The sequence below is a fragment of the Eumetopias jubatus genome, unplaced genomic scaffold, assembly GCF_037043125.1.
Source record: "Eumetopias jubatus isolate StellerSeaLion01/CBP00866 unplaced genomic scaffold, mEumJub1_p1.0 scaffold_10, whole genome shotgun sequence".
NCBI classification, from domain to species: Eukaryota; Metazoa; Chordata; class Mammalia; order Carnivora; family Otariidae; genus Eumetopias; species Eumetopias jubatus.
Window position 1 is genome coordinate 103,237,306 of NW_028274816.1, and position 13,390 is coordinate 103,250,695.

Sequence of the window (13,390 nt, forward strand, 5' to 3'; positions counted from 1 at the left end):
GAATGCCCAGCACAGATCGGCCTGGCCAGCAGTGAATTAATTCAGAAAGTAAAAGAACCCAATGCACGTTCAAAGGCCCTGTGAGCACTAGAGCCAAGGATTGATTATTTCCTGAACGACTCTTTGGATACAATTCCAGCCAAGCCACTCTACAAATAATGATGACAATAGACCTATTCCCGAAAATATTTCAGTCACTTCTAACAGCCAGCTGGCCAGAGTAAACAAGGAATTTAGGTGGGGAGAGAGAGCATGCAGAGGCCAATGGGGCAATATATGGAATGCAGCGAGGCAGTCATAGTTCCAGTCCCGAAGATGCCGTGACATTGCCCCATGACCTTGGGCAAGACACCCCCAACCCCTCCTGCCTCAGGCTTGTCACCTTTTCAGATTACAAAGTGACAGGGATCATGAAGGTTAGATGGAATGATAGATGTAAAGGTGCTTTTTAAAGTTAGAAGGGCTGTGCAAATGTTGTATTTACAGGTATGAGTTGTCATCAACTATATGTTTACTAACAAAGGAGTAACCCCTACAATAAATCTTACCCAGTGGATAACCCCTGTGCACAGACCATCTGGTTGTATTTCTTCAACTTTGTTAAAATATTGGAAATGTTAACTCTCAGCTTTCACAGTTTATTAGCACTCACCTCCAGCTATAGCTTCATCTGGATATGCCTTCAGGAATCCACCTCAAGACATCAAACTCTGCCGGGGGCCCAGCAGCCTGCCATGAACCACACAGTATGCATCAGAGGGAAATACAGTCAGTCCCATGGCCAATGACAACTGTCAGCTTCATCTGATGGTAGCTTTTCCCAATACCTGTCAGAATATTCAAGATTTACGACATCTTCTAATGCCCTACCACAGCATTTCTGTTTCAAATGGCAAGAAAAACTATGAAAGAAAATTTTAGCTATCATGTTTTCAGCCCTGATTAATTGCCATGCAGTCTCTTGGGGCAGAAAACAAAATACAATTTTCTTCATCTTATTCCCCATTTCTTTTACACACAAGATAAGTTGACACGCCTACCCCTACCCCCACCCCCAAGTGCTCAATTTTACAGAGAACCAATTTAGGAATGCTGAGGATGTTTTCCTTTTCTTGTTCCTTTATGGAGAGTCTGACGCGTCTACTATACCAACAACAGGAGGAGAAAAGGGTTTGCGTATTTGCATAATTGATTGGAAGCACGGGAGTTTCGGTGGTTCTGAAAAAGGGAGCTCTGCGTCTTTAAGGCTCCACGGAGCTCCGTCTCTGCTCGACGCAGACAGACCAGCTCTGCCGCAGCGACTCATCCTATCGATAAGGTTCACTTAGCCAAGGTGGAGGATGGGAAAAGAATGGAGCTGTCCCAGCTACTCAATGAGATCAGGGCAAACTATGAAAAGCTCCTCACGAGAAATCAGATAGAGACCGTGCTCTCAACAAGGATCCAGGTAATGATTTCATACAGACAGGCACCTTCCAGGATAAGGAGACAATCCCTGTCTATCCAATTCCTGTCCCGGCCTCTCTGAGGTACAGTATTTCCTTTTCAATGCAGCGTCTACCGGGGAAGGAATTTAGGTTTTACTGCGATGTACTGGGACCACAGGGGGAAATGCTCTGATTATACTGTTACGTCGCCATTCGATTAATGTCAATTGATGATTTTTACATCAGCGGTGAGGTTCCTATCAATAACAAAACATGGGGCCAACATGCAATAAAATGGGGCACTCTAACCTCTTTTAGACATCCTTCAGGAAGGAAGCATTTCAAATACCCTTTGAAAATATTACAGAGTTATTTATAGAGAATGTTTCAATTACGTCTTTAAAATGGCAAGCTTTACGGTAAGATTTATTAGCTTGCACATTTTGTAGAGATAAAACGAAGTAAAATATTTCCGAAAGATTTCTGTCATCAGTTTTATACCAGATTGTTAAATGGAAATAATCTAAGTATGTGAAGGTGGCATTCAGAAACAGTGATATAAATTGGGACAATCAAAATTCCCCAAATTGATACTGACTCTCCACTTACAGATTTTTGCTTTTGTACTACAAGATGAGAAAGGTTTTATTTCCAATATAAGTCATGAAATATTTAAGCATTAAAAAGAGGGGGAGCCAAGTTGAATAAAGGCTAAATCCTAATTTCGTAGACTTACTTTGTTTTAAAGTGACATTCACATTTAGCAATTAATTAAGATCTCAAACATTCAAATAAATGTTCAAACAAATATTTTAGAAAGATTTAAAAATTCAGGGTTGGTTTTTTGTGTTTTGGGTTTTTTTTTTTTTTACGTATCATATCTGAGTTCAAATTCTATTCCAGGTACCCAAATATAGCAAAGAGTGAACTTAAGAACAATCACCAATAGGGAAAAAATATTTCTAGGAAATCATAGGACTTTATATCATTAGCAGTTCATTTTTGGTAATGAATTTTGGTAAGTAAATTTCACCTCTAGGTAATATTTTCAGTCTTCACAAAGAACGATCAGTACCCTAGATCAAGCAAAGTCACTGGGATATTTAAGTGTTGGAATAGTTCACTCACCTTTTGCAAAGAGAAGGGAAAAAATTACTAGATGACAATTTCTGAAAATTATAAACCAAATAAACATTTTATTTTGCGATGGTACCAATACAAGTTATTTAGTTTGCAAGTCATAATGCCAAAATTAGTAAATTAAAGGGAAAAGGCAAGGCTACTATAAGTTTTGTTTAGGGTCTTTTTAACATACATCTACTTTAGAGGATTTTTTTTTTTCAAAGAATTCAGAAAGTCAGTTGGAATAAATTCAGGGAAGTCTGTTCATTATTACAAAATAAAGAAACATAAGCTTTTTGTGATTTATTGCTGTAGAACAAACTACCCCCAAATTTAGTAGATTAAAACAACCATGGCATTCTCTCTCATGATTCTATGTGTTGAGTGGGTTCAGGTGGGGGTGATTCTTCCACTGTGTGTGACATTGGCTAAGACTATAATCATCTTGGGGCATAACTGGGCTGGGACATCCAAGGTGGCTCACTTCTGTGTCTGGAGCCTTGGCAGGGGATTTTTGGAAGGCCGGCTCAGCTGAGACAATTGGGTCTGTTCCTCTCTCTCCGGGTTGCCTCAGGGTCTTTCACCATCTGGCCTCTATGCGACCTCTCCAGCAGGGTATCCAGACTTCTTAACATGTTGGCCCAAGTCTCCCAAAAGCACAGGAGTACAAGTTGTCAGGGCTTCCTGAGGTTTAGGACTAAACCTGGCACTTCCGCCACATTCTGCTGGCTAAAGCAAGACACAAGCTCTGCCCAGATTCAGTACAGAAGGGGACCACACAGGGACATGAATTTGGGGAGGTCTGGGTCATTGGGGGCTGTCTTCGGCATCTAGCTACCACACAAAAATAGCTGCCAGTTCCATATACAAAATCCAAAAGACCAGCAGATACGAGCATTTTTATGCCCTCCTGTTTCCTAAATTCTTGACATTCTCTTTTGTAGTTGCTCTGCTAAGTGTTGCTGCTTAACTTTGCCAACTTAACACTAAGAACAAGTGATACAGCAAACCAAAAGAGATGTATGAATTTTGTTCTTTAATGCCTTGCCCTCAACTTTGTGAACTTTCATTTACTGCAATGCTTTCTTTAAAAAAAAAAACAAACTCTCGTACCATCTAATTAAAATGTGTTATTTCAAAATGCATTTTTATAAAAGCATTAATAAGTTGTAATTTTTGCTACAAAAGACTACAATCAATTCCATACATTGCCCCTGCTGCTCTTGGGGCCAAATGTTGAGAATTCTGTCAAAAGATAATTTCATTTGATTTGAACATCAGCATAAGAAATATAGTCCACTTGCTATTTAATATGATGACATTTAGAAAACAATCTTTATAAAGATGTAATTTTGGCCACTTCCCTAGATACCAAGATTAACATGCTTTCCAAAAAGATCATTTGCAAAAGGTAAATCAACAGTGGGTTCTCTTTCTACGGAAGTCTATTTTAGAGCCTCTAATGCCTATGATAACCTAATTCTCTAAATTATTCATAATATACTTTCCAGCAGTATTTAATCTCTGTCCATATGCCCAGTCCCAGAATTGATCAGTTTAAGACATATAACTGTTTATCTGCTTTTACAAAGCAGCCTACAAGAAAATATAGGGGGAAATAACAGCTGAGTTTCAATCCATCTTCCTCATAATGCCATAAATAATAGAAAGTTAAGAATCAGAGGTCTCAAACTTAGATCCTGCAAACTGTTACTTTTCATTAAAACAGATATATTTTTCTCTGCATTTCATAGACTGTCATAGTAGGAAGAGACGCCTGAGGTTCATTGTATTATCTGAGAACACTGAAGCTGAACATGCAATTCACTTACTCCCACACCTGACTAATGAGTAACTAAGCACTGGAACACACTTTTGAAATTTAGCAGTTTAAAGAAAAAAATGATGAGGCACCTGTGCTGTGTTCCTAGGATGACTTTTAAAAGTTCTCATTTTCAAGAGTGCTCTTTGTTTCTGTTGTTCTTGTTGCTGGTGGCTTTCTTAAAGCTAGAAGAAGATATGAGCAAAAAAATGGACAAAGATGAAGAGGCTTTAAAGGCAGCTCAAGCAGAACTCAAGGAAGCTCGACGCCAGTGGCACCACCTGCAAGTGGAAATTGAGTCTCTCCAGGCGGTGGTGAGAATGAGCTCAAAAGCAACTGGCCCACTGAGTCCCCAGACGTTTGTTGACTAAGAGAGAAAGGAATAATGCCCATTACCTTACAGTGAGAAACTTAAAAAGCAAGGCCACTGAATTCTATCCTTGGTCCTGGTTCAACTACCCCCCTCCCTCCATCATGGCCATGGCTATTATCAATTCATTCAAGGTCTAGTTCACGCCTATAAAAAGGAAGTCATCCTTGCTTATCAACCTGGGGTTCTCTAATAGCTATAGTGGGAGAATATAGCCTTTGCCATTACCCAAAGTTATCACGGGGTGGGGGGGAGGGGTGGGGGGAGGGAGTCTTCTATCCCCATGCCTGAGATTTCTAATAGTAAAAAATATTTAAACACCTTCCTAAAATGCCTTTTCTAAGCAGCCCACTCTGCTTTAACATTCGATATTCTACATTTCCAATTTTTAAAAAACCAAATAAATCAGTGGTAATAAGTCAGTCATACTGCAGATTTTTTTTTTTTTGGCCAAAAGAATTATCACAGGATTCCTTTGAAATAGTAAGCTCTCTAGCTATCTAGATATAATTTTTTTTTCATTTGAGTCATACACAAATTTGTAAGGAAATATCTTTTGCATAAGTGAAGTTATTGCAGACTTTTAAAGAACACAATAGAACGGAGACATTGCAAATCAGATTTCAGCAGCACATTTTGTTTCACTGATTTCACTGATGAAGATCTATATAAAACAGGAAAGGGGCCTGGAAAACTCCCTACATGCCAGTGAGCAACATTACCAGATGCAGTTGCAAGATCTAGAGACGGTGATTGAAGGACTAGAAAAAGAGCTACAGGAAGTAAGGCGCGGCATCGAAAAGCAGCTTCAAGAGCATGAGATGCTTCTCAACACGAAGATGAGGCTAGAACAAGAAATTGCCACTTATCGCCGCCTCCTAGAAAAGGAAGAAATCAGGTACCTAACTCCATATACAGTAGTTAATGGCAAGTGACCAGAGCTTCTGTCTTTGTTGAGGTAGTCCGAGAAATTACATCTAAAAACCCATCATCACCATGGCATGCTCACTGGGTTCCTATAGCAAAGTAGGATTAGTACGCATTGCAAAGAATATGTGGAAGAACTATTTCCAGCCTCCCAAAATTATGAACAGAATGGCCAAAGTCAGGGACAGTAGCTACAACAAAGAGTGCTTCAAGCCTAGAGCGAAATGTAACTAATTCTCAATCGCTACAAAAATGACCTTTCTTAACTTACTTTCCTTGTCATTCATCTCTTAGAATTAGTCAGTGCCTTCTATGGACCACCCACAAAGAAAGCTTGGAAAATGCACATATTACCACATCCCCCCACCCAGGGCCCACTCCCACCACAGATCAAAAGTCAAAATTAATAATAATAATAATAATGTAATTATATTACCACCACAAAAAACAATTTAGTTCTGAATATATGATTTAAAAGACTTCCAAATGTCCTGAAACAAAAGGTATCAAAATATCAAAAGAGGAATTCTTACTAATTCACAGTTACATAATCTACAATCACTTAAAAGGTCACATGGCTTTGAGTGCAGGACAACCTCCAGTTTTCCATGTTCCCACAGAAAGAAACCTTTATTCTTGCTTGCTTCAGAAATCTGAGTCCTCTACAAAATTAGATGAAACTACTTTAACCTATAATAAGTTTTGACATTTACTAAAGCTTTGAAAAACATAAATTGAATTCAAAATCTACCACTTACTAGCTGAGTGACACCAAGCAAGTTACCAAACCTCTCTGTGTCTCAGTTTTTTCATCCATAAAATGGGAATTATATTACCTACCTCATAGGATTGCTGTGAGGATTAAATAAATTGTTTGTAAAGTGATTAAAACAGTGCTCTGTGAATATACACACACACATATAATTTGTTGTTGAATAAAATAAGTGGTTGTGGATTTTATTTAATGCCTAATCATTCAAGATGTTGATAAAGTGGTCTTTAATATTCCTTTAATACAATTTTTAAAACTTTTATTATGCTATGTTTAAGATATACAAGAAAGCATCAAGAAAAATATCATGGGGGCGCCTGGGTGGCTCAGTTGTTAAGTGTCTGCCTTCAGCTCAGGTCATGATCCCAGGGTCCTGGGATCGAGCCCCGCATCGGGCTCCCTGCTCCGCGGGAAGCCTGCTTCTCCCTCTCCCACTCCCCCTGCTTGTGTTCCCTCTCTCGCTGTGCCTCTGTCAAATAAATAAATAAAATCTTTAAAAAAAAAAAAAGAAGAAAAATATCATGAACTTCATGTACACACTTCCCCCAGCTTGAGAAGTAAAATATTGACAGTGTTGTTGAAGTCTTCCTACCCCCACCCCAGGCACCTAAACCATATCCCAACCCCCCATCCTCCTCCCTTAGTCTAACCTGGCTCCTGAATTTGATGCTTATTAGCCTTAAACATTCCTTTATACTAATATGTAAATATGTATCCCTAAACAAAATATGAAATTTTTTTGAATATTATTTAACCTTTGTAAAATTAGCTACAAATCACCTTTCTTTTCCCACTCAGTGTTATATTTAGGAGGTTCATCCATAAAGATATAGTGTAGCCTTAGTTCATTTATTTTCATTGCTTAATAGTATTTCCATTGTATGAATATACTACATTTTATCCATTCTCTTACTGGTGAGCATTTTCTTCAATTATTAGGCTAATACACTGTTGCTTCTATAATATAATTCTTTCCAATTTCAGATATTATGGTTGTATCCAAGGTGAGAAAAAAGAACAGAAACCTACGACAAGTAGAGTTGGTTTTGTTTTACCTTCAGGTGAGTTTCTGATATAGGTAAACGAACTTGAAAAATAAAGTGCCATTTAACTAAATACTATAAAATAGCAAAAACAAGCAATATTTGAATAAAGTTTGACATATAAATCAACTGTGACTAGTACTACAACATTGTATTTTAATGTTTCACGATAACATTTTCACAGCCATTATAAATGAAATATCTTTTTCAACGAAACTCCCACAAAAGTATGAGAACGAAAAAGTGGAAACAGTGACCAAACAGGCAGTACTAAATGGAAATCTCGTGAAGGAAAGCACTGAGGCTCGTGGCACTATTCAGTAAGTAAAATAACTTTGACTAATAATAATAAACACATGCAAAGAAATTAACTTCAATTGAGTAATCAGTAATCTTTGCGTGTTTCCAAACATAATCTTAACATGCTATGATTTTTTTTAATCTGACATGAGTAAATATATATAAACAAAAACTCAGATACAGGAGTAATCAATCCTTAATTTGCCATTTTTCCAAAAATATAATCAAAACATGAGAATTCCATAGAATTCCTTGGAAATTATACCTGTGTAATTTTTAAAGTATGTAAATTATAAATTCCACAATGTAAATTGTGAGTTATAATTCAAAATGTGTCAATTATGAATTATACAAATTTCTTGATTTCTTTTTCATATGGAATCCATATTACATATTTTTAGTAGACCCATACTTCTTCATATGGAAAGATTTATTGTATCATTTCAGGACAGAAAAAGTGGATGAAGTTATTAAGGAATGGGAAGGCTCCTTCTTTAAAGATAACCCTCGATTAAGGAAAAAATCAGTTTCTCTTCGATTTGATCTTCATTTAGCAGCCACTGATGAAGGGTGTTTACAGACTAAGCAGGATAATCTACCAGATATAGAAGTCAGGCTTATCATGAGAAGATCATGCAGTATCCCCTCTATCAAACCTCCATCAGGAGCTAATTAATCCAAAGACAGTATTTGACTTGATTTGAAAATGACATTAGGGTGGACCAAGGTGGGCCATGCTGACTGCCTTCTGTCCCAAAATGTAAGTTATTAAGTTTGTATGTTATGATCAATGTGTGATTCTCTTCAGAAAACAAACAGGAAGGGACAAAATTTCTCTGAATCTAATTACGGATGTATTCTTTGAAGAGAGGGAGTTTCAAAATAAAATCAGAAATTCAGTATGGTTTCTATTTTATTTACTCCAAATAGTCTTCTTTTCCTCTTGAAATTTTATCAGAGACTATAAGCGTTAAGGTGGCTTGGTTAAGTCTTTGAAATTTCACTCAGTGGCCGAATATTCTAAGGAAAGGGAACAATTTGTTTAAGTATGATTGTATTATCTTAAGAATCACACTGACTTATTCATCATTACTCCATGACTGGTTATTTCTAAAAAGATTTTTCTACTTAAAAAAAGAAAACAATTGTAAACAAGCTTTTAAAGAGGACTCACTAGTCACAGAACCAAAAAAAAAATTTTTTTTTTTTGAGATAATCATTCGCATACTTAGAAAAATAACAGAACCACTTTCCATGAGCCATTCCAAGCAAACTATAGAACACACCCCTGGCTAATTTGATGATTAAATAAATTTAAATTCATCTTCATCCAAAAGCTTTTTGCAATCATGATCTGATTTCCAAAAGAGTTACTTTATTCAAGGAACTTTAAGGTTGTGTCCTCCCCCACAAAAAATCAGAAGGCCAGCAGCACAAAGAGAAGATGAAAATCTCATTCTCATTGCTACCATTACTAGAATAGAGTCCTCTAATGTCACCACCCCAGCTTTTCCATCTGTAAAGTTAAATGTGACCAATTTGAATATTCGATGTGAGCATTAGGTAAGATACTATGTAAAGTATTATAAATATTTCTTGCAATCATTTGTGTGAATTAAGATAACAATATTGTTATCTAAGCGACGAGTATTTGCAGGATTTCTGTTTTTAAATTGTTCAAACTATAATAACTATGGACAGAAAATCTACTTGTGAATAAGTCAAGTATTGTAGCAAAGTTTTTTAAACAACTTAATTTGTTTAAACAGGCATATTTATTTATTTTAAGACCTTAAATAATAAATACCTGTCTTAAAACATTAGAAATTTATAGGCTATCACTTTTTTTCTAAGCAGAAAAAAATGTTGATTACAACTCACCATACTTTTTCCCAGCTGAAGTATCATCGAAGGGCTACAGCTCAGTTAGCATTTTTATTACCAATCTTTGCAGTCTCTCTTTCTCTCCTTTATTTCACACAGAACAAAATGTATATTTTAACCAGGAGAAAATTGTATTAAATCATCTTTAACATAATACAGGGATATAAAATTTTAAATTTTTTTTTCAATTGCTTTAGATTCCTTTTAGCCTCTCTTATTCTATTTAGCAAAAGGGATGATTCTGTTTTGTCAAGGATACGACAGCATGTTAAATGCTTATTCTTGTGTAAGCATCTGACCTAAAATACATCCTGTACATAGTGTTTTCATTCAATATTAGTTAAATGCTATGCTACTAACTTTATTAATGCTTTAAAAAATGCAATCCTGTAAACTATTATATTAAAGTCATTGTACTCAGCAACAGTAATCATAATAAAACAATATATCTAGTGTAATCTACATGCAGTGTTCAGAACAGTACTGGGTATCGTGAATGTAACTGCTTGTTATAGTAATTCCGCTATGCAGCTCTTGTGTGCATAACATGTACATTTTAAAATACAGTACTTGAATTTATAAAAAAACATTTTATTTGCTTTGGGGCATTTTAAATTGGGATATGAATTTACCAAAGTAAATGATACCACTACAATAAAAAAAACTGAAACATGAACTCCAAAGCTGCATTTTATTTGAGTTTGATACATTGTATTGAGTTCAATTGTTCCGATATTTTTAGCTTGCTTGGGGAATAAAGAAAAATGCAACCACAGAGAGATAACAGTTTTTATGCTTTTTTTGCAAAAGAAAAGTTAAGAATGGTACAGTCTAATAAATAGTATATTCTAATTAAGAGAATCAAAACAATCCCATAACCCTGAGAAAAGGATAATAGTAGCCATAATTTGCAAAGCGTTTATTCTGCTCCTGGCACTGTCCTCAGCAAACTCATACATGATGTCTAATCCTGACAGCAGGGCTACAAGATTCTATCCTCATTTTATGGATGAGTATAAATTAATATTCTTCAGTCTCTCTGACTTTTGTATATGTCAACATACAAATACGGAAGCAAAGAGTAATTTCAGTTACCAACAATAATAGGATCCCAGCCTGGGTGCTATCACTAATTCCCCACGTGAGCAGGAAGGAATCACTGAAGTCCTCTAGGCCTCAATTTCACACTCAAAAACAAAGGGAAAGTTGGTGCTTGGTAATATTCCTACCCTGCCTACATCACAGAGTTGTCTGAAATAATATACATGTGAAAATATTTGACAAAGCACTACTCAAATATACAGTACCATTTAGATAAAAATTGTCATTGGGAATTTGTGAAAACAATCATGGCTGATGATGATTAAGTAATAATTCAAAACACAACAGGTAAAGGAAATTTTCAAATTCTTCAATTGCTGCCAGACAAATTATCCTTTCCCAGGGAGTTGCCTAATTTGAATTGTTCTACCACAGTAGTTTTGAAAGTACAAAAACGTTCTCTTAAAAAAAAAAATGCTTAAATTAATTTGAAAGTTTCAAGTGGAAACATATTATGGGACATGGGCCAAAATTAAACTTTAGTTAAATAACATGTATACACACATTACTCAAATGATCAACACATAAAATCAGAGTGTACACAGAGAATTTGCTTCTGTGTCTATAAATTATGGCCAGCATGGACCCACAGATTACTAATACTGATGGACATACTACAGATACAGACTTTAGAAGTTTGTTTTTGTTTTTGTTTTTTTAAGATTTTATTTATTTATCTGACAGAGAGACAGCGAGAGAGGGAACACAAGCAGGGGGTAGTGGGAGAAGCAGGCTTCCTGCTGAGCAGGGAGCCCGATGCAGGGAGCCCGATCCCAGGACCCTAGGATCATGACCTGAGCCAAAGGCAGACGCCTAATGAATGAGCCACCCAGGTGCCCTACAGATACAGACTTGAAAGTAAGGTATATGTGCGATCAGTACAAGACTTTTCCAGTTTCCCTCACCCACTTAGACCCTAGGCCAAGGTTGGTAAACTTGCTCTGTAAAAGCCCACATAGCAAATATTGTAGGCTTTCTAGGCCATAGGATCCCTGTAAGAACTATACGACTCTGCCCTTGTAGCTGAAAGCAACTATAAATAATATGGAAACACATGGGCATGGTTGTGTCCTAACAAACTATAAAAACAGGAGGCAGCTTAGATTGGGCCTGGGGCGGTCATTCGCTCACACCTGCCCTGGACCCTCAAATGAGGTCTGTGGATGCTAAACCATACCCCCAGATTCTTCAGGACCATCGTGTTTTCATCCTTTCCCATACCATGTGTCAAAGCTCATGTCCCAAATCCTCAAGGTATTTTGCAGGCAACATGGAAGTTTGCAAAAGCAACCCATACTTTGTCAAATTCAACAAAACACTGTGAATTACCCTGTCCTGGAAATCTACCGGGCTCCAATATTTCACAACTATTTCTAGCAATAGAAACTGAATAACCATAACTTCTGCTTTCACAGAAACAGCTGAGAAAATTAACCTATTTTACCATTTGGCCTATAACCAGACTTTTATAAGCTATTCCGTCCAGGGAGAACTGTATCATCCCTTTCCCTATTTTAAGGGGCGGAAAAAAATCCATTTAAGGGGCACCTGGGTTGTGTAGTCAGTTAAGTGTCCAGCTTTTGATTTCGGCTCAGGTCATGATCTCAGGGTCCTGGGATCAAGCCCAACCTCAGGCTCTGCACTTAGCACTGAGTCGGCTTGAGAGTCCCTCTCCCTCTGCCCCTCCCGCTCATTCTCTCTCTTTCTAAAATAAATAAATAAATCTTTAGAAGAAAAAAAATCCATTTAAAATAGCTTCATTAAAAATACCACAGACAGGGGCCCCTGGGTGGCTCAGTCGTTAGGTGTCTGCCTTCGGCCCAGGTCATGATCCCAGGGTCCTGGAATCGAGCCCCGCATCGGGCTGCCTCCTCCGCAGGAAGCCTGCTTCTCCCTCTCCCACTCCCCCTGCTTGTGTTCCCTCCCTCACTGACACAGCGAAAAATCAAAGAGACCTGGGCTTAAATCCAACTTAATCACTTACTAGTTTTGGCTTCCCTGTTTGTGGGGAGGAAGAACCTCAAAAAAGTATGGGTAAGTGTCAGAGAGGAAAACAGGCCAAGTTCCTGGGTCTCACTGCCAGAAAGAAAACTAAACTACTTGGGCCTAAGACTAGGCTTCTGTGAGGGCTCCTAACAACCTTTATAGTTACAATAATTTAGTCATAATTAATGATGCATCTCTTATTTTCCAGGAATAATCACCATTCCAAAAGTCTGTTTTGTCATTCCCATAAATACCCCAGTACTTATAAGAACATACCTGAGTTTGCTTTGGGGGAAAAAAAACCACAACTCAGTGTAAGTACAGCCTATCTTGCTGAATCTTTTTCTCTTCAGTCTTAATTTCTTCAGGACTAGGGAACAGATTTTTTTTCTATTATATTTTGTCTGCATTCTTCCTTTCTTAATTTTACAAATCTCTGGGAGTGGAAAAAGAGCCAAGCAGAGAAAAATGAGATAACCATTAATTCATTCTGCAAATACTGAGCACCTGCATGTACCATGATGTGAAAAGTCCCCACCCTCAAAGAGCCTTCATTCTGATGGGAAGAAAAAGATAACAAAATAAATCCATAACAAATATAGTATGTTAGGTGGTGATGAGAGTTATAGAAAAAAA

General features: G+C 37.1%; 1 protein-coding gene across 2 annotated transcripts; it reads left to right on the forward strand.

The window, feature by feature from the left end:
- Nucleotides 1–1,351: 1,351 nt before the first annotated feature.
- KRT222 (keratin 222) lies at nucleotides 1,352–8,459 on the forward strand. Of its 2 annotated transcripts, none has more exons than XM_088027298.1 (6): nucleotides 1,352–1,447; nucleotides 4,557–4,685; nucleotides 5,404–5,639; nucleotides 7,425–7,501; nucleotides 7,668–7,803; nucleotides 8,231–8,459. In XM_088027298.1, exons 1-6 carry the CDS (start codon nucleotides 1,352–1,354, stop codon nucleotides 8,457–8,459), a joined length of 903 nt encoding a protein of 300 aa, XP_087883424.1. The 2 variants fall into 2 exon arrangements, with proteins under 2 accessions (XP_087883424.1, XP_027945642.1); XM_028089841.2 differs by having other exon boundaries at nucleotides 5,419–5,639.
- Nucleotides 8,460–13,390: the final 4,931 nt, after the last annotated feature.

Excerpts from the sequence above, each read along its gene's own strand:
- KRT222 (XM_088027298.1), top strand. The coding sequence starts at position 1,352 with ATGGAGCTGTCCCAGCTACTCAATGAGATCAGGGCAAACTATGAAAAG. Across the intron at positions 1,448-4,556 it reads TGCTCTCAACAAGGATCCAG|CTAGAAGAAGATATGAGCAA; the intron begins GTAATGATTTCA and ends GCTTTCTTAAAG. Across the intron at positions 7,502-7,667 it reads TGGTTTTGTTTTACCTTCAG|CCATTATAAATGAAATATCT; the intron begins GTGAGTTTCTGA and ends ACATTTTCACAG.